The sequence below is a fragment of the Meriones unguiculatus genome, chromosome 19, assembly GCF_030254825.1.
Source record: "Meriones unguiculatus strain TT.TT164.6M chromosome 19, Bangor_MerUng_6.1, whole genome shotgun sequence".
NCBI lineage: Eukaryota > Metazoa > Chordata > Mammalia > Rodentia > Muridae > Meriones > Meriones unguiculatus.
The window spans coordinates 41,663,488-41,684,763 of NC_083366.1; the positions used below are offsets into that span (position 1 = coordinate 41,663,488).

General features: G+C 44.1%; 1 protein-coding gene across 1 annotated transcript in view; it reads right to left on the reverse strand.

Moving 5' to 3' along the window:
• The window catches only part of Gmnn (geminin DNA replication inhibitor), a 33,377-nt gene extending 20,607 nt beyond the window's left edge, over nucleotides 1–12,770 (reverse strand). Inside the window, exon 1 of the mRNA XM_021641405.2 lies at nucleotides 12,534–12,770. Within this exon, the coding sequence (XP_021497080.1) occupies nucleotides 12,534–12,572 (39 nt within the window). The 5' untranslated portion in view covers nucleotides 12,573–12,770. The remainder of the gene's footprint in view (nucleotides 1–12,533) is intronic.
• Between the last annotated feature and the right edge of the window lie 8,506 nt (nucleotides 12,771–21,276).

A 21,276-nucleotide genomic window follows, 5' to 3' on the forward strand; every position in this document is an offset into this window, starting at 1 on the left:
GCAAAGGGGCCCACCATGGGGCCCATCCAAGGTGTACCCCCTTGAAGAATTGTGCACCACACAGCAGATCTGGTATAAAAGAGGTTTATTGTGGGAAGGGAGGAGTGAGGACCTGAGGAAGGGGTAGGAATAGTGAGTGAGCTATGAGTGTAGAGACAGGGGCCAGAGAGGGAGAGAAAGGGGTGCCCCGGACACACACACACACACACACACACACACACACACAGAGAGAGAGAGAGAGAGAGAGAAGAGGTGGGAGAGAAATAGAACGTGGGGACAGAGGGAAGCTGGAACACACACAAACACACATAGATGGAGAGAGATAGAAAGAGGCTGGGGTAGCATGGAGTCCTTATATCCCAAACATCACGTGGCATCAGGTGATGATGTAAGCAGGTAAGCAGTTGCTAGAACCCTGAAGGCAGGCCAGCTGAATGCCTATACACTAACACTGGTCAGTGTTCTATTGCTGTGAAATCTTTTTTAAAAACAAGCATTTAATTGGGGCTTGCTTACAGTTTCAGGGGTTTAGTCCATTATCATCATGGCCAGGAGCATGGCAGCATGACAGACATGGTGCTAGAGAGGTAGCCGAGAGTTTTACATCAGGATCTAGAGGCAGCAGGGAGAGAGAGCCATGCTGGGCCTGGCCTGGGCTTTTGAAACCTTGCAGCACATCCCAGTGGCATTTCCTCCAACAAGGCCACACTTACTTACACCACCAGGGCTACATCTCCTAAACCTTTTAAATAGTGCCACTCCCTAGTGACTAAGCATTCAGATATATGAGTGGGGAGTGGGAAGCATGACAAATGGGGCATTCTTATTCAAACCACTACAGACTCTAGAATCTGGAGTCATATGGTGGATGATAGAAGACAGGGTGGGCAGGCAATCCACACCCAGAAAGGCAAAAATCCGAAGTTTGGTTCAGTCAGGAGATGCCAAGCTCCTTGGAAGGGGTGTCATATGCCCCTCCCAGGTTTCAGCACCAGATGAATTCGAGGGGTGCAATGAAAGAAACAGAAATAGCTGCTCTGGAGGTGAAAGGGGAGAACGTTTATTTCAAGCTGCTAAGGCTGTCTGAGGGAAAGCAGAGAGAAGCACCTAGGAGAAATATCTTCAGGGTTACAAAGGAATGGGTGCCTGAGCTGGGGTGGGATGCCTTGAAGTACTTGTAGGTAGGGACTGAGGGAGCCTGGAGCCTAGCATGGATCTTGATACACTGATGGGCACCACAGGCATATATTAATGAAAGAGCCACAAATGAGAACCAGCTTCCTGTTGTTTAAAAAAAAAAAGAAAATCCCAATCCAGTGAAGACTCAGGAGCCAGATATTGGGGTGAAAACCTACTAGCTCAGAGAGGCAGAGAAAGCACCCAGCTGATCTTCCTGCTCAGCTCTTGTGCCAGAAAGAAAAAGCTAAAAGCCTCTTCATGATGTCTTAAATCTTAAATTCCATTCTCTTAAAGTCTCCCTGTTCAGTTTAATCTCTGTCAGCTGGTTTCTTGCTCCACCTCTTGACCTAGGGTTAATTTTACTTAATCCTGCCTACAGAAGCTCTTGGATTAAAGGTGTGTGCTAGAGTTTAACTACACCATAATCACCTGTTTACAACAAAGTTCTTGGGTTAAAGGTGTGTGCTAGCACTGAGCCACACCAAACAAAAAACAGGTTTTTATAGTTCACTATCTCGGAGTTCACAATGAGATCAAATATCTGGCAACAGCTTCCTAAATTCCTGAGGCTATGTTGTCTTTTATCTAAATGCCAGAGATTGGGGAAAGAAGTCTGGGACCTGACAGTACTATTTGCTATTTTGTTGATGGTATTGTCAAGACACTGCTTCACAGTGAAATTCAGTTCCTAATTATGTACTCACTTGTGTAGCCCATGCTACCCTCAAGTTCCTGCCTGAGTATGTAAATTATAGAGAGAAACCACCATACCTGGCTTATTACATTTGTAATCATTAAAAATAACCTAGTGATACATAAGAGATGGATTAAATAATGTCTGTACAATGAAATATTACATTCATAAAATAAAAAAGAGAACTGAGATCTGAGATAGAGAAATTTCTAAGATAGTAAATGGAAAATGGAAAATGAAAGCCTGATGTAGCAGTGCAGAACTGGGGAGGTGAAAGAGGGCTAATGAAGGGAAAGAAGGGCACTGGGGATAAGCTCAGAAGGCACATTGCACACTTGTATAAAAATTTTCCTATGTAACAGCATCGTGCACAATCAACATACACAATGAGGAAAAGTTTCCAATGCAGAATGAGAGAATATCAGTGTTAAAATTTTAAAAACACTATGTATATATTTACATTTTAATGACACCATAATAGGATAAATTTATGTGGGTGTTTTGTTTTTGTTGTGGTTCTTGGTTTGGTTTTCTTTTCTTTCTTTTTTTAAAGATTTTGTATTTTGTATTTTACCTGCATGTATGCATTTGCTGCATATATGTCTTGTGCCAAGTAAATAATAGTTTCTCTAAATAATCCTCAGGTCAGTGCCCTAAAGACATCATTCCTACCATCTGCCCCGATCCGGGGCCTGGAAGAGTCAGAAGAGCATGTCAGATCCTCCGGAACTAGAGTTACAGATGGTTGTGGATGCTGGGAATCAAACCTGGGTTCTCTGAAAGAGCAATAAGTGTTCGTAATCACTGAGCCTTCTCTCCAGCACCCTTGATGTCTTGTTTGTTTGTTTTGAGACAGGGTCTCACTATGTATATGTATGGCAGTCCTGGAACTCACTATGTGTAGATTAGGCTGGCCTCAAACTCAGAGATCTGCCTGCTTCTGCCTTCCACCCCCATGCTGGGATTAAAGGTGTGTGCTACAATGCCTGGTAGTTTTGTTGTTGTTTTGTTTTCGAGACAGGGTTACTCTGTGTAGCCTTGGCTATCCAGGACATGCTTTCTAGACCAAGCTAGCCTGGAACTCACAGAGCTCCGCCTGCCTCTGCCTCCCTAGGGGCTGGGATTACAAACTTGTGCCACCACGACTGGCTGCTTTGATGTAGTTTTAAACAGAAAGAAAAAGGGAAAATTTTCAGACTATAAAATCTCTCCTCCTAAAAAATATTCATATGTGATATTTTAATTCTTTTATAAGAATATATCTTCGGGGCTGGAGAGATGGAGCACTGGCTGTTCTTCCAGAGGTCCTGAGTTCAATTTCCAGCAACCACGTGGTGGCAAATAACTATCTGTAATGATATCTGGCGCCCTCTTCTGGCCGGCAGGTATACATGCAGGCAGAACACTATCCATAATAAATAAGTAAATAGCCTTTAAATTTATATGTACATATACATATGTATACATATATACATGTATACACACACACACACACACACACACACATACACATATATATATATATAAAGACCAGCATGGCTGGGCTGGAAAGACCCACGTTCTGCTCACTACAGCCCCGCCCTTTACAGCCCACCCATATTGTAAAGATCCCTCTCCCTTACCCCAGCGGAGCCAAAATCGAGTTCCAGGTGGTGCCAGGCCCCTCCTGAATGACCACCAGGCACTCAAACCAGGACCTTATATGGAAAAAAGCCAGCTCTTGCCTGACACGTCACCCTGCCCCTTGCTGCGGACTTTAAGAAACGTCCATCTTGGGTCTAGCAGGCGACTTCTCTGGCCCCGTGCCCTGGACAGGTGAACCTCATGAGAGTTGTACTAATAAACTTGAGCATGTTTGCCACCGATTTGACCTCCCCTGAGCCTCTTAAATACAGATGAATATTTGTATGTATTCACTTTTCTTGAGGGGATAGCTGAAACACAGTCCCCCATTATCACAAATATATAGTCAAGCTCCCTGCATTTGGGGGAAATCTCAGAGAAGGGTTGGGATCAGCGCATATGTAGCGCAATGGATACTCCTCGCCCTGGGCAAACTAGGTTCGTAATCCTGCATGTCCCCTACCAGGTAAGTACAAACATCATGAAAAGGAGAAATCGCAGGTTGGGCCATGGCTGAGTGGGTAAAAGCATTTGTGAGAAGCTTGAGCTGCAGCCTCAGAGGCCACAAAAGGTGAAAAGAGAACATACCCCACAAAGCTGTCCTCTAACCCTCTTATGCACAGAAGCCCCCCAGTGATGATAAATAAACCTTTTTCAGAGGCCAAATAAAAAAATAATGGAAGTAGGAAATGGTAATTTGGGGGATTGGGAGCAGGTGGGAGAGTGGGTTAAAAACAGAAGTGAGAATTCTGAGAGCATAATTAACTTAATAAACGGATAGGGCCAGCAAAACGACTTAGCACCTGAATTCAATCCCTGGAATCCACAGAGTAGAAGGAAAGAACGGACCCTAAGTACACACGTGTGCTTTGTCATAGAAATCCCTTCTCCACCCCGTACACACAAAATCAATAAAGACACAATACCAGCTTTAAAATTTCCATCACTGACTGTAATGTAGTGAGTTGATTTATTGAAGAAGAAACAATGATATTGAGAGAGATAGAAAGAAATTTCCACTTAAGTTTCCTAGGTTGTGCTGCCGCAAAACCCCAAGCTATAAAGATCAAACCTACAGAATTCTTCAAATAGCCTGTTTGGATTCAGTTTCAAAAGGTCCATCATCAGGGGATGGAGAGACAGCTCAGCAGGTAAGAGCCCACCCTGCTCCTTCAGAGGGTCTCACTTCCCAGCACCCACGTTGGTGGGTCAGAACCATCTATAACTCTACTTCAGAAGATCTGGTGCCCTCTTGTGGATCCAATATGTACCTACATTCACGTGCACAGACACATATACACACCACTTTTTTCTTAACCTCTTTTTCTGTTGTTTTGAGATTGGCCACATTACTTAGAAATTGCTGTGTAGAACAGACTGGACTGAAACTCACATATAATTGCCTGCTTCTACCTCCTGAGCACTGGGATAAAGGGGTGTACTACCTACCATGCCTGTTTAAAAAAAAAAAAATAAAAGTAAAAATTGTTACGATCTTCATAAATTTATTCACAGTAATTTAATAACCCTAATCACAATAATTTCTCCCTTCTCACTAGGTGAGAATGCTATCTAAATTAAAAGCATATCTTGAATTTGAAAGACTCATCTATTTAACAGTCTTTATTGACTTTTTTTCCTCATCTGTTGACCAAAATTTGGTTCACAGCTATGCAATATTCTTTCCAAAAAAAATGTTTATGCGGTGTCCCCTCACCATGTAGTTCAGACTGGCCTTGAATTTCCCATACAGCCCATTTTGGCTTTCACCTCAGTATCGTCCTGCTTCTGCCTCCTAGGCACTAGGATTTCAGACGTGCACTGCCACAACCAGCTAGCTCTTCAGGAGTTCCATAGCAAAGATGTGTGTACTCTGTCTCCCTAAACTTGGACCCTATTAAAGCAAACAGAATAAGTGGATCAGACCACCCACGTAGGCTTCCTGTCTACCTCCACACAGAGGAAGGCCCTGTAGCATTTTTTTTTCTCTTTGCTTGAGAAAGATAACATTTCTCAAGTATCAATTCCAGTATTTAACATGAAGCCAAGTGTTTCATTCTTCCCTTGTTCATAAAGCAAACAAATTCTGAGTAGCAACCACATGTCAGGTGTCGGGGTGGTGAGCTGGGAAGACACTTCTGCTGGCCTCCATGGGCGTCCTGAGGATCACCTGGTGGTCACCTTTCCTGAGGAAATGGAAAGTTTCCTGGGGCTCCTGTTGACACAGCTGTGATAGTTAACTTTAACTGTCTACTTGACGCACCTTAAAAACACTTGGGAAGAGGGACTGCCTAGACCAGGATGGCCTGTTGGCGTGTCTGTGGGCTCCATAGCTGTAATTGCTCGAAGACTCAGACTGAAAGTGGGTGTCACCATTCCCTGCTTTGGGTTAATGGCCTGTGTCAGAAGAGAGAGAGATGCCCAGGAAGCCTGCGTGTGTTGATTTCTCTCTGCCCTTGACCGTGGATGTGGTGACTAGTTGCCTCCAGTTCCTGTTCTGACATCTCTGCTGTATTGATAGACCTTAACCTGGAATTGGGAACTGAAATAACCCCCTTTTCCCTTTGCCATCTCTGCTGTGATTGACCTTACCTGGAACTGGGAACCAAAATAACCCCTTTTTCCCTTAAGTTGAATTTTGTCTGGGTGTTTATTACAGCTGCAGGTATGCAGTGAGGACAGTGGTTGTTCTGCTTTTCTCAGACTAACAAGAGAGCCAACATTGTGACTAAGAAAGGAAGGCCTCCCGGGAAGAAGAGAAGTGAAGCAGGGAGGCAATACAGGAAATGAAAGCAAATAGGAAAGAGGGTGTGTGAGTTATTTTTTTTACCGTTGTGGCAAAATGCCTGACAAAAGTGACTTAAGGAAGGGATGGTTTCATGGTTTGATGATAGAGTCCTCCAAGGTGGGAAGGCACAGAGGCAAGGGCTACCCCTGTGTGGCAACAGGCCTGTGAGGAGAGTGGTTAGGTTTTACCCGTGGTCAGGAAGCCACAGAGAGATGAGTGCTGGTACTTAGCTCACCTGTTGCTTTGTCCTTTTTCATTCAGTCTGGGACTCTAGTCAAAGTGCCACCCACATTCAGGGTGAGTCATCTCTTCTCAGTAAACCTCTGAGGAAACACCTTCACTGACCCACGCAGAGGTATGTCGCTTAGGTGGTTCTAAATCCAGTGAAGTTAGTCATGAAAATGAACTGTCACAGAGCACAAGAAGAATTCAGGAGTGGGAGGAGCTTAGTTAGTCTTAGAGTCAAGAAACCTCTTCCAGATGCAGTGACATGCAAACTGATCATTGGTGTGTGAAGGAGCTGGACAAGCAAGGGCCAGATTAATAGCAAGGGTTGGGAAGGGCTAACTAAGCAGATGCAAGAGGCAGGGGAGACAAGATGGCATCCTATTGCCCTATATCCCCGGCGCCCCATACAACGTCCAACATGCAACAGACTGATTGAGATATTACACAGAATACGGCTAATTTGTACCCTCCTCTGATAGTGTCACTCAATGTAACCTTGTACAAATCACTCTACTTTGGGAGTCTTGCTGTCCTTGCTGTGGAAGTGGATAATATGGGGAGATTTGACAGAGGATCCAGGACCTATCTGAGAAGACCACTGACAGGAAGGGCTGTAAAGGAGTTAAGCCTGGGCAGCATGGCATCTTAAAGCAAACATCGCTTTCCCTCCCTCCCTCCCTCCCTCCCTCCCTCCCTCCCTCCCTCCCTCCCTCCCTCCCTCCCTCCCTCCCTTCCTTCCTTCCTTCCTTCCTTCCTTTCTGAGACAGGGTCTCACTATATAAGCTCTGGCTGTCCTGGATTGTACTATGTAGAGCAGGCTAGCCTTGAACTCACAGAGATTAGCTTGCCTCTGCCTCCTGAGTGCTGGAATTAAAGTTGTGTACCACCACTATGCCAAGCTCAAAATAAAGCATCTTAAGAACTAAGGTTTAATTAATGATCAAAAATTAAGCAATATGGCCTGGGCTGTTGTTTCATGCTTTTAGTTCTAGCTACCTGGGAGGCTGAGGTAGGAGGACTAGAAGTTCAAGGCTAGCCTGGGCTACAGAATGAGTTCAAGGCTAACCTGGGCAACTTAGTGAGATTCTGTCTCCAAAATTAAAAAGAGGTCTGGAGATATAACTTAGTGGGAAAATATTTATCTAGCATATCAGGCCCTGCTCTCAATCCCCTGCAAAAATAAAGCAAATAAGTAAATATAAAAATAATTACACCTATTCCTTTATTAGTAAAAATTTGCTGCTCACCTTGGTGAAGGAAGATGTAGTGGTCTGCCAGGCCCAGGAATCTCTGGAAGTGGGTCAGGGATAGAGTGCCATGCGAACTTGGGGACTCAGAAGACTATTCCTGTGGGTTCAGTCCCAGCTCTAAAAATTAAATTCTAGCAAGTCAAGAATGGAACATTTCTGAGTATGTTTAAATGGTGCTAGAAAGGAGCCAGTATATGGGAAGGTTGAGGGTAGCCAGAGAAAGACCTATGAGAAAAGTATGGGCTGAAAATGGGGAACCAGAAGAGGTAATCCCAGGCATGTGCCATCTACACAGGGTAGATTATTTTTAGCATGCATGCACACACACCATATGACAAACTTATTTTCAGAAATAAGTGTGAAATGAAGCAGAGAATAAAATGCTGGGAGTAAATGCAGAAAGCAAAACTGTCCTGTTCTTGGTTGCTTCCTGGCCCTCACCAGATGATGTCCTGCTATTCGACAATAGGATATTGCCAACAACAACAACAACAAAGACATATCCCCTTGACCTTGGGCCAGAAACTGTTGGACTCAAAGGTCAACTCTCTCAGGAAATCTAGGATGTCTGTGAAGGAGGAGCGTCCTTTTATTTCAAGGCAGACTCTTGCCATGTAGCCGATGCTGGCCACAAATTCACAGTCCCTCTGCTCCCACCTCCTGGGCAGCGGAATTAGAGGCCTGTGCTACCACATTGAGCAGGGGCTCTGTACTGGCATCTGAGACATCATGGATCTGAAGTGTTTTGTGGCAGCTCTCGGCCAAGTTGAGCTGCGTACGTTCCTTCAGCCTTAGTCATACATTAGTTTCTTTTCTGCTGTGATGAGATGCCATGGGCCAAAGTGACTTCGAAAAGAAAGTTTACTTTAGCGTACTGTTCCAGAGAGCTCGTCTGTCATGGAGGGTAGGAATGGCAGCGAATGGTAGGCATGGCGGCAGGGTAAGCTGAGCTGTTACATCTCAACTACTTGTACAGGAAACAGAGAACATGTACTAAAGATGGGACAGAGCTGTAAACCCTGAGCCTCCTCCCCCGCTCCCCCCATCCAGTGACAGACTTCCTCCAGCAAGGCATCTCCTCTAAAGGTTCCATAACCTCCCCAAACAGTACCAACTAGATACCAAGTGTTCAAATACCTGAGCCTACAGGGCATTTCTCATTTAAACCACCACAGTTCTAAACATGTACGCCTTGAACTCTGTGTGCCATCCTGTTATATTACACCAAAGTATTCTGCTTCAAACACCTCAGCTCAGATAGAAGACTATTGTCTGTTATTATCCTGGGTTTTTCTGGTTTATACAAAATTTTTGCTCTTATAAAAACATAATTGTTTAATTGAGGAAAATGCTTTATTTATTTATTTATTCACTTTACATCCCAATCATAGGCCATCCCTCCCATTCCCATCCCCCCTCTCACTTCTCCCTATTCCTCCTCCCCTCCTACTCAGATAAGGGGAGCATCCCCCCTACCAACTCAGACCAGTACATTCAGTCACACCTGGACTTAGCAGCTCTTCATTCCCTATGGCCTGGTGAGGCAGCCCCACCAAGGGAAGGGATTGAAAAGCAGGCAACAGAGTCCATGTCAGAGTCAGCCCCCTTTCCCCTTTCTAGGGGACCCACATGTTACCCAAGCTACCCATCGTCTACGTGGGGGGCCTAGGTCAGTCCATGCATGGTCCTTGCTTGGTGCTCCATAAGCCCCCCTGGGCCCAGGTTGGTTAACTCTTTTGGTCTTGTAGAGCTCCTGTTCCTTCTGGTTCTTCTGCTTTCCCCCCTATTCTTCCATAAGACTTCCTGCATTCCACTCAGTGTTTGGCTGTGAGTCTCAACATCTTTTTCTATCCCCTGTTGGGTGGAGCCTCTCAAAGGGCAGCTATGCTAGTCTCCTGTCTGTAAGTGTAGTGGGGCATCATTAATAGTGTCAGGGGTTGGCTCTCTCGCATGGGGTGGGTCTCACGGTGGGTCAGACATTGGTTGGGCATTTCCTCAATCTCTGCTCTATCTTTATCCCTGTAAATCTTGTAGGCAGGGTAAATTCTGGGTAGAAGTTTTTGTGGGTGGGTTGATGTTTTCCTCCCTCCACTAGGGGTTCAGTCTAGATAACTCCTGTGCATATACGTGAAAGATGCCCCACCATACAATGAGGAAATTTGCTTTCATCACAGCTTTGTTTTTGTAATAGCCAGAAACTGGAAATTACCCAGATGCCCCTCAACTGAATAATTGATAAAGAAATTGTGCTACTTTCACGCAACGGAATATTACTTTGCTATTAAAAACAAGGAAATCATGAAATTTGTAGACAAATGGATAGAATTAGAAAAGATCATCCTGAGTGAGGTAACCCAGACCCAGAAAGACACACATGGTATATACTCATGCATAAGCAGATATTAGCCATACTACAATTTATAGATCCAAAGAAGATATGTAACAAGGAGGACCCAAGAGAGTATACTTAAATCTCAGAACTAGAAGTAGAATAGTAGCAGATGTGGTTCAAGAGAGGGAACAGGGTTGAAGAATAAGCATGGAGAAACGAGGGTGGAGATCAGACTGGGGAGACCTGAGGGCTTGCAGAGAAGAGAGAAACCATGGGTGGGGGCGTCTCTGAGACAAGCTGGAGACCTACAACAGGTTTGGCTTCTGGGATAGATGGGGTGAGTCTAGCTGAGACTCTTAGTAGCAGGGGACATAGTGGAAAACGCTTTTAACACTTTCCTAACATCATTCCTCGGCATGTATCAAATTAGTACACCTTTGGACTGTATTGTTAGAATGTCTGATTTTTAAAATTATTATTGTGTGCGTATGTGCATGTGTGGGTGCATGTGTGTGTGCATACGGAGATCAGAGGACATCTTTGTGGTATTGTTTTATCTCCTTATACTTTTACCTCAGTTCTAGAAATAAAAATGTGTAACCAGCCTTTTGCAGAAAGCACTTTAGCCTCTGAGCCATCTTGTTAGCCCATAATGCTTCAGTTTTGAAATTGCTGTCTGAGTTTCTGACTTGAGTTTCCTAAAAAAAAAAATCATTGAATGAATTTTGGCTTGGAGTTGTGACAGAATTTCCAGCACTTTTTGAAATAGCTTGAACACACTTCTGTCACTCTGTACTACATATTTTTGTGAGACAGTGTTCTGAGTACTGACAATTATAAAATAAAAAAATATGATCAAAACTAGGTATGGTAGCATACTCAGGAGACAGAAATACGAGGCTCAGGATTTCAAGGTTATCCTTAGCTACATAGTGAATTCGAGGCCAGCCTGGGCTACACGAGACTTCATCTCAAAACCAAACAAGCAAGCACTCAAAACATACAGGTAAAAATGGTTGCTGCTGGAAAATGTTTAAGAGGGTCTGCACATATACAGTGACACACACTTTAGAGGGCTGTCTAAAAATCAAACCAAGCCACAAAAACAATAACAAGATGAGCTGTAGCTCAGCATTAGAGCACTTGTCTTACATACATGAGATCCTATGTTCAATCCCCAGTTTTTAAAAAGAAGGTAAAAATAAATAAATAATTAAAGCAAAACTATATTTGAGGATGCTGAGGCAGGAGGATTTCTAAGATTCAGGGCCAGTTTGGGCTATATACTGAACCGTAGGCCTCTTAGTACCTACATAGCAAGACTCTGTCACAAAAAAAAGGGGGGGGGAGCTAAACAGATGGTGTAGTGACAATTTTGGAATTTTAGTTTCTTTAAAAACAACAACAACAACAACACAGAAATACTATAAGGATGTGGTTTTCTTTCAATCCCAGGTGTGGGAATGTGGGGCTGCTTCAGATTGTCCACAGCAGCTATGATTTGCCTTGTTCTCTGTCAGGGGTGTGATTTTGCCAGCTGCAGAGAGTTGCTGCAATTGAGTGATGTTTGAAATTCTGAAGACTTTTCAAAGGGTACATGGGTTTGTTAAGCAGTCACGCACAAAGAAGAAAACAACGAGAAGAAATGAGATGCCGATGGTGAAGAGTAAACTTGCTCCAAGGAACTTGATGCTCCAAGGATTTGACGTTAGCAGTAGCATCGTCAGTGACCTAACGATAACATCACCCTCTTTCTGACCCCTGACTTTATTCAGGCATCTGTTTCCTTTCCTCCCTATCTCTTTTCTCTCTTTTCTAGTGTTACAGGTTGAAAGGGTGGAAGAAAAGGGGTGGAGAAGGATAAAAGGAAAAACCCACAGAGTAGCTGACAACAACAAGACAGTCAACAAGACTTGTTACCTAAGACCCAGGTTAAACTACTTCCCAGTATCCCCGAGGTAGCTCACAAACATCTGTAACTTTACTTCCAGGGAATCCAATGCCTTCTCCTGACCTCTGCAGAGGCCAGACAGGAAAGCAGGGCATGGATTTATACGAAGGCAAAAGTCACCCATACACAGAAAATTAAAATAAAACTGCATTTGAGTTTAAAAGAGACAGGACAAGAAATATTCTGCTTCTTTGATGGCATTGCCATAAATGCTAAAAAAGAAAAAGCAAGAATCATCCATCAGTGTTTTTCATCCTCTTTGTCAAACCATGTGCTTACTAATCTGTAAAATCTTAGCAGCAGTGAATGAAGCTGAAGCCCCAAAGCCATCGCGGGGGGGGGGGGGGTAGCATGCACTAACCTAAGCAGACAGTAGATAATTGTCCTTGAGACAATTATCCTGGTTTCTTTTCCCAATGCTCTGACAAAATCCACTTAAGGGGAACAGTTTATTTGGGGCGCACAGTGCAAAGTAAAGGCTGTCATACCAGAAGGTCAAGGTGGCAGGAGCCTGCACAGCTGGTCATCTTGCTTCTGTAGTCAGAAACACCGGCAGACCCAGGCTGCTGCTCATGTCCTGTTCTCAGCTTCCATCCAGGATGTCCTGCCAGTGGAATGGTGCGGTCTCCAGTTATGATGAATCTTCATGCATCAGCTAATGAAACCCAGGTAACTACACACAGGCAAGCCCAGGGGCCTATTTCCCAGGAGACTGTAAGGTTCTCTAAAGTTTATGATTGCCACTGATCATCAGCACTGAAGCAACAGGCACAGCTCCCTTGTCTTTTGGCAGCGGCTTTTCTTTAGCTTCCGGTTTCTTTAAATTCCCTTTTTCGTTTGTGTTATTAGAGGTAAGGCTGAAGAAATACAGGCTGGCCTTGAACTCCTGATCCTCCTGTGCCAGCCAGGTGCTGGGAATACAGGTGTGTGCCATCACACCTTTCTAGACAAATGTCTCAAAATCTTTATCAGTTCTGGTTTGGTAAGTATTGCCCCTCCCCATCATTCCTTCCACTTATCACAATGTTCTTAACACAACATAAACTAAATCATCTCCTTATTAATCCGAGAGAAAATAAAAATGCACCTTTCTAGCTGGATGTGGTGACATACGCCTTTAGGCCCAGCACTCAGGAGGCAGAGAGGCAGGCGGATCTCTGAGTTTGAGGCCAGCCTGGTCTACAGAGTGAGTTCTAAGACAGCCAGGGCTACACAGGGAAACCCTGCCTTGAAAACACATGCACACACACACCCGAAGCTCAGTGTCCTATACTATTGTCCCCCCTTTCATGTCCTGTGTGCCTCAGAGACCTTTTCAAATGGTATATGTAGATTTTACATGTGGAAGTTAATAATGCTATGATTTTTTTTTTCTTGGTACTCAGATTTTTCATTTTTTTACATGTAATCAAGCTATAAACTTACTTTTAGTTCAGACAATGGAACCAGGTTGGCTGTGTTTAAAGCTTGTGCTGGGTTTAGTCTGGTTTGGTTCTTGCACAGGTTTTGTGTGTTGCAATATTGTGGGTTTATTGTGAGTCCAGATGTTTCCTTGTGCTCAGTCACTTCCTCTGGCTTTGTACACTTTCCACTTCCTCTTCTGAAATGTTCCTTGCATGTTGGGGTGGGGAATGCATGGGGCATGTTCATTCCCTGTAGTCTCTTACTCTTTGCTCTTTAGCTAGTTGTAGATCTGTATTAGTTACCATTTATTTTAAATTTGCAAACGGAAGCTCTTCAGAGAAGGTTAAGAGATGCATTGGTTTCTATGTGTATTTCAAATGAAACACACACATCTAAAGTGTTTTTTATTTTTAATTTCTGTGTTTGATGCACATGCATGCAGAGGCCAGAGGTCAGTCCTGGATGTCATTTCTCAGAAACCATCCACTTTCTAAACATTTTAAAATTACATTCACTTATTTATTGTGATGGGTGGGGAGTGGGGGAGGGCCTAGGGAGAGATTCTCCTGCCTCTGCCTCCTGAATGCTAGCCTTGAAGACATGCGCCACCACACCTGGCTTAACAGTTTGTTTGTTTGTTTGTTTTTAAGATTTATTATGTGTCTCCTGTGTGTCTGTGTATGGGTATGTGCTCCTGAGTGGCTAATGCTGTGGAGGCCAGAGGAGTCTCTGGAGCTGGAGCTGTGGGTTATTGTGAGCCACCTGACATGGGCTAGAAACCAAACTCAGCTCCTCTGCAAATCAGGAGCAGTACGTGCTCCTCACAGCTGTGCCGCCAGCACTACCTTCTTTGGCTGAGGCATGAACTTAGCCCCTGGAGATAAGTCACTGTGAACCAACTATGGCACAGCTAGTCTGTTCATTCCCGGGCATCCCTCACCTCTAAGAAAAGCTAGTCTCACGGCCAGTAAGCTTTGAGGCCATGTCTCTTGGGAAAGAAACATTTCCCCCGAGAAGAACAGCCCCCAAAGGGCTCCTGCTTTCTGCCTTTCCACTGTGATAATAGGAACTATTGCAACTATTTCAAAGTCAGGAATCACCAAAAATAAGAACCCTGGTGGAGCAGAAGGAAGGAAGGATGCCAGTTAACAAGTTGCAGTATGACTCATGTTCTCACTTCCAACTTTCGCTTCTTCCTGTAGCTCTGCTCTGCAGAGAAGTCATGATTAATCTGGTTTGGCACAACAGCTCTCTGCAAAGCTACTGTCTTTGTAGATAGTGTAGATATCTCTCTTATGGCAAAGGGAAAAAAAAAAAACAAAAAAACAAACCCTTCCATGCAGAGAGTCTTACAGGCTTCCTTCTCATGGTATAAATGACCTCACTGATCTGTTTGTGGGGCAGGATTCCAGAACACTGGAAATGGTGGTGCAGTGATAGGAAATGGTTCGGGAATTTGCAAGGTCATGGGTACTACATCGTTAACTGGCCAAGAGTCCCAGATTCTTTGTTCTTGTACATGCTTCTGCTTCTATTTGTGACCCACTGTTACCATTCCTCGGCATCTTTTATTATTTTCTTATGGACTTCTAGGAACCTGGTTAATGGGAAGTGCTCTCTCTCTCTCTCAAGTCTCTCTCCACTTCTTGGTCCTTACCTTCATTGCTTTCCTTCCTGTATCACTGACTCAAATATTCTAATTTCTCCATCCCTGGGTCTTCGCAGCCATCTTCTCTCCTTCTGTCCAGGTTACCTAGAAGCCTTTCCGTTTATTCTCCTTCCCCCACCCCCACCCCAGTCTTTCTTTCCGGTAGAGCAAGGGATTAGCCTAGGGGCTCAGGCAGACTAAGTCGTCTAGTAGCTCTGCTATGGAGCTGGAGCTGCAACCTCAGCACCCTCCCCATTGCACTCCCTTTAAATATTAAACCCACCTCTGTGGCTCCCAAGCTCCCTTAGAAGACGTCCTAGCTGTAAGGCTTCTCCCTTCCCCCACTCTGATTCCTTTTCAATTTTTTTCCAGCTGTGCAACAGGGTCTTGAAGGGCAGTCACCCCTGGTCTGCACTACACTGTCATTCTCTGAATGACCTGTGTATCCTGGGGTCCATCTGTCGCTGCACAAACCTGCTGCACAATTGACATCGTTTCCAATCCCATAGTGACACTGAAAGTGTTCTCTCTACAGTCAGTAATGACTGTTTATTCATTCATATTTCCTGGCTTCTTCTCTAGTAATAAAATAACAGTAATAACAAAAGCAGTAGCAGTGAGAAGAGTCTCATATAATCCAGCTGGCCTCTAATTTGGTATGTAGCTGAAGATGACCTTGAACCTATGTCTACCTCCCAAAACGCTAACAGTGCATGTTAGCTTTCCTGCCCGGATGGGAAGGTTGGGAAGGTATCCAGGAAAGCCACAACTCTGAAGCTTGGGACCCACACAGCTGAGGTTGCATAGTGTCCCAAGGGGAGGGAAACCTGAGACTCAAGAACCCAGGAACCACACAGCTCTGAGAGGTCTCCTCAGCTGAGGCTTTGCAGCTCCCAGGAGAGAGTTTCCCAACTCCAGCTGAGCTAAGTTGAGGAGCTTAGAAGCTTAGAAGCTTCAGCCTTGCTTCTCCAGTTCTGGGCTTCTTTGGATGAAAGAGTCACACCAGGAGGGAAGGAATCCAGAAGATAACAGAATCCAGAAGATAACAGAATCAAGCAGATTCTATTCCCAAGAGAAGACAGCAGGGAGTGAGAAAGGCACAGCGTTTATATAGGATTATTTTAGGAGGTGGGAGGTGAAACTTTTCAGGGCAGAGATATCCAGGGTGAGGATTGGTGGAATTTCAAATCCTGAGCTTTAGGGAGCTCAGGGATTGGCCATTTTTCCTGTTCAGGGATTGGTTGGTTCTCCACCTCAGGGATTGGTGGGTTTCTCTAGGAAACTCAGGGATTGATGGGTTCTCCTACTCAGGGATTGGTGGGGTTTTGTTCAGACTTTTCACTTAAAATTAGCATAATCTAGAAGCAGTCCTACTGAGGGGCTGGAGATGACCTTCGTGACAGTTACAGAGGCTGGAAATGCCATCATGACAGTTAGGAAGGTGTGGGGGAAGGGCTTATTGACTTACACCTCAGCCTCAAGAGGTTTACACAGTCTTGAACTTTCCTCAAACTGTTAATTTATGCTAAGGGGCCAGATTCCTGGTCCTGGTCCTGGGCTGACAGTGCCAAGCCATGCAAAGCTCCCTGCCAAATGGGAATGGTTAGTTTTTACGTTGTTGCCACTGGGATGGCTCTGATCTCACAGACTAGCTCCAGTTGGACAGCCGCACCCGCCTTCCCCGTCAGCAGCAGGCTTCAGGTGCCGCTTCCTTCTACAGTGGCTTTGATTGATCTCAGGTCCCGGGACTGTACAGATTTAGCCTCAGCTGCTCTAGAGTCCTGAGGTGTTGCTGTCTGGTGGTGTTGAGAGGCCAGCAGCACAACCAGAAGATGGGAGCACCCCTCTCAGGGATCACAGGTGGGTGGCACAGGGGAGCTGAAGAGTTGAAGAGGGGGAACCCAGGGGCAAAACTTGAAAGGCACAGCCTGATTGCCAGAGGTCCTCAGGCAGGGTCTTGGACACTGTCATTTGTATCTGAAGTCGATCAGACACAAGCCTTCTTCATGCTTAATAATTAAATAAGCACAAGTCTGTATACAGACTACCTTGTTCATGGACTGCAAAGTTTGACCACAGAAGCAACAGAGCCAGCAGCCTTGTCTCCAAATTTCAACCTGAGATTTTCCATGCGGAGCAAGGGTGAGTCACAGTAAGTCCACTGGCACACAGTGGTACTCCCTGCACCCTATAACCACATGGTTACCAAACAGAAGGCAGGAAGAAAGAATTAAGTGCGCTTTGAGGCCTTTGCTGACCTTCTGGGAGAACCAAGGTTCATTCTCATTCATCTTGACACTAAGTTCTCCATAAACTGTAGAAATTGGTGTCTATAATGCTTGCAGGATGAGTTGGTTGAATTACTTAGAGATAGGGTCTCGGCATTTAGCTGCAAATATCTTTCCTGATTCAAGATAGAACTCCCTTGACTCAAAATGCTGCTACAAGCCCTGCCATGGTGTTTCATGACTAGAACTCTGGCATTCACTGAGTCGAGGCTAGGGAATTGTCTCAAGCTTGAGGCAAGCCTGGGCTATAAAGTAAATTCTAAGCCAGCATGAACTATAAAGTGAGACTTTGTCTATACACACACACACACACACACACACACACACACACACATATTTAAAATAAACAATGCTATCACAAGGAGACATACAATGTTATTTATAGGGCTGGATCTCCACTACTGAATAAAACGGGGGGTGCTAGAGCATGTTTGTAATGCCAGAGGTCAGGAGCTAGAGGCAGGAGGATCATGACTTCCAAGTCATCCTGGCCTACAGGGGACCCAAAAAGGTCAGACCAATGCTGAATTAGAAAGTGAAGACTTCTATACAGATACCACCCTGCTCAAGAAACCAGAAGCTAAGAAACACTTTCTTGTACCCCAAAAGTTAAAGATTTCAGTAGTTTTAAAGATAGTCTGCCCCCTAATGTTTGGCCACCACTGCTCTCATCAGGGAGTAGAGGCCCTGTTCTCTCCCCCTGAATGTTGACTCAGTAGAAAACTTAATCTATAGATAGATGCTTAAGCCAGGCCTTTAGAAAAGGATAACTTCCCCTTTCTGTCTAAGATGTTTAGTCTTGGAATCCGGGCACCAGGACGAAGGCTATTCAGACACCTCTTGGAATGTACACGTCTGGGTGTTCTGTCCATCTCCCATGCATCCCAGCCAAATGCTAAGCATGGATGTGAGCAGCCTTCTTAGGAGTCCACTGTCACGGCCCAACCTCACCTTTGAGTTGTTCCAGCTGAGCTGTGAGGACTAGACCTGAGCTGTCTCCCTCACAGACTGCCCAAATCACAACTTCGCTTTTTCATATAAATGGTCGCAGCCAGGAAGAGTGGCTCCCGCTCCCGTAACACCAGTTTGGGGGGCTGAGGCAGGAAGACTGCCTTAAGTTCAAGGCAACCCTGATATGAGTAATGAGGACCAGGCTAGCTTGAGCCTGTGGCAGAGAAGGAAGAAAAGAGAGAACAGAAGGAGAGCAAATGAAAAACTAGCACAAGGTATAGTGGTGCGTGTATATAGTGTTGGCTATTCCCGCAGACTCTGGTAGCAGGGAAAGCCCTCCCAGCTTGTGGACTCTCTTTGTAAACTTTGAATTTACAAATTTGTGAGTTCCTGAACAATGTAGTATCTTTGCTGATCATAAATGTGAAATGGAATGGGAGTATTGTGAAATCCAGCTTCTGTAACAGAGGAACACATGGAATCTATGTGCCAAAGGTAACAAGTTGGTGAATACCCTATTGGCTTTTCCCTTTCCTTTTTTCCTTTTGTTCTTGGTCTGGTATTCTTTGTTTGTTTGTATTTTGTATTTCCATTCTGTAGACCAGAGCTTCAGGTAGTTCTCCCAAGCACTGGAATTAGGGTGAGCTACCATACCTGCTGTTGAGTCTTACTGTCATATAGTTAATTGATGTAAGCATGAACTTGAGTAGTAAAAGTAGGAACCCTTCCTTTTTGTTGTTTTTGGTGGTGTTTTGTTTTGTTTTGTTTTGTTTTGTTTTCTTTGAGACAGGGTTTTTCTGCATAGCCTTAGCTGTCCTGGATTTGCTTTGTAGCCCAGGCTGGCCTTGAACTCACAGAGATCTGCCTGCCTCTGAGTGCTGGGACCATGGGCGTGCGCCACCACACATGTCTGAGTAGCCCTTCTTTAATTTGGTATAAAAGCAGGAGACAAGGCCTTCCAATGTTGGCTTTCCATTAGGGTCAGAGGGAACCTAGGAGTGCTCTTTTATATTGGTCTTGATTCTTCAAAAAAGGCTGGCATAGAATCTTTATACTGTGTTACTTTATTAAAAATAAAACTTTTGAAACCTGGATATGGTGCTGTATGCTTGTATCACTGGCACTTGAAGTAGGAGGACACTTGAACCCAGCCATCTCAGGACCACTTCTGAAAAAGAGTAACCCCTTTTAATGCTATCTGCATTTCCACTAAAGAAATTTCACTGTATCTTGTGGTATAAATTAAAACTGATGATGTGGCCATGAACTCCTTTAATCCTAATAGCAGGGAGGCTGATGCAGGAGGATTTCCTAGAGTTAGGGGCTGCCTGGGCTACATAGTGAGAGACCCTGTTACAAAAGGGGGGGGGGACATATTTTATGTGTGTTTGCCTGAATACATGTTTGTGCCTAGACACCAGAAGAAGTTATCAGATCCCCTAGAACTAGTTAAAAATGACTGTGAGCAACTGTGCAGGAACTGGCCACCAACCCCAGTATATTTAAAGAACATGTACCCTTTTTTCTTAAAAAAAAAAAAGTTCCAGAAGAAATTAAACAGCCATTTTTAACAACATGCCACCATCATGGCTCCACCAATCCTGTTGTTTGAAGCAGCCTAACTCAAAATAGGTGGTTTCTAACATAATGAAGTGTAGGCTTTTCCATAGTTGGTGTGAATCTAAGACAAATTCATGTTGTAGCTGAAGATGACCCTGAACTTCTTATCCTCCTGTCTTTACCTCTCAAGGGCGCAGGAGGTACAGGTTTGAGCCATTTCTACCAAAAATCATTCATCCATCCATCCATCCATCCGTCTGTCTATCTACTCACTTATATGTGTGGTGGAGGTATATGTAAGAATGCACATGTCCCCAGGTGCATCCAGCAAAGCCCTAGCTAGCAATCCTGTTTCAGGTCACCACAGTGCTAAGGTTACAGGCATACACAGCCCTGCCCACATGCTGGGGATCTGAACTCAGATCCTCATGCTTGTACAGTAGCAGTTTTCTTGCTGAGACATCCTTCCAGCTTCCCCAGGAAAAAATTTGGGTTCTCAGCCTTTTCACAAAAAAATATTGTAATCAAAGATTAGAATTTTTTTTTCATTTCCTTTGATCACTCTATTTTACTGCCTTTCCAAGTTTGAGAGGAAACTGAGTTAGAACAGTGCTGTCCCTGTCATCCCTGTGCCCATCCCCCATTTAAGGCGTATTACTTCTATTTTGTGGCTCATTTCACTAAGAGCTGGCTGAGTTGCACAACACAAATGGCAGGATTTGTTCAGCTTCAATTCTGAAACTAAAAACTAAAACTTTCCTTGTTTTGTTTTTGATACAGGGACTCTATATTGACCTTACTCTTTACTCGCCTCAAACTCCTGGGTTCTATGTGATCCTTCAGTCTCAGGTACCTACAATAACACCCAGCTGGCCCTCCATGCCTGTAATTACAGATGCAGTGTCAACAGCCTTCATTGTCTTAGATATGACAACAAAAGTCAAACACAGCAAAAAAATAATAAATCTGAGTTTTGTGTATCATGAAGGATATCACCAAAAGAAAAAAAATATTCATGGTGAATGCTTATTTAGGCAAAACAAAACAAAACCAAAAAAAATCTCTGTAGATATATTCTTTCCAAAAAAAAGGACAGAAAAATGGCCAGTAAGTACATGACCCAGAAATTCTACTCCAAGGTTACTAACCAGGAGAATCTGAAAAGCCATATGTATACAAACTTTTAAGCAAGTGTTCATAATAGCATTATAATAGGAAAAGGCAGAAACAATTTTAATGTTCAACAGATAAAGAGCAGGCAAAAATAGAATACCTGCCTTGGAATGAAGTATTATTCATCAGCAAAAGAAGTTAAATATTTGTAAATTATAAATAGATCTTAAAAAAAAAAAAGGTGGCTCAGGGAAAGTGTGTACTACT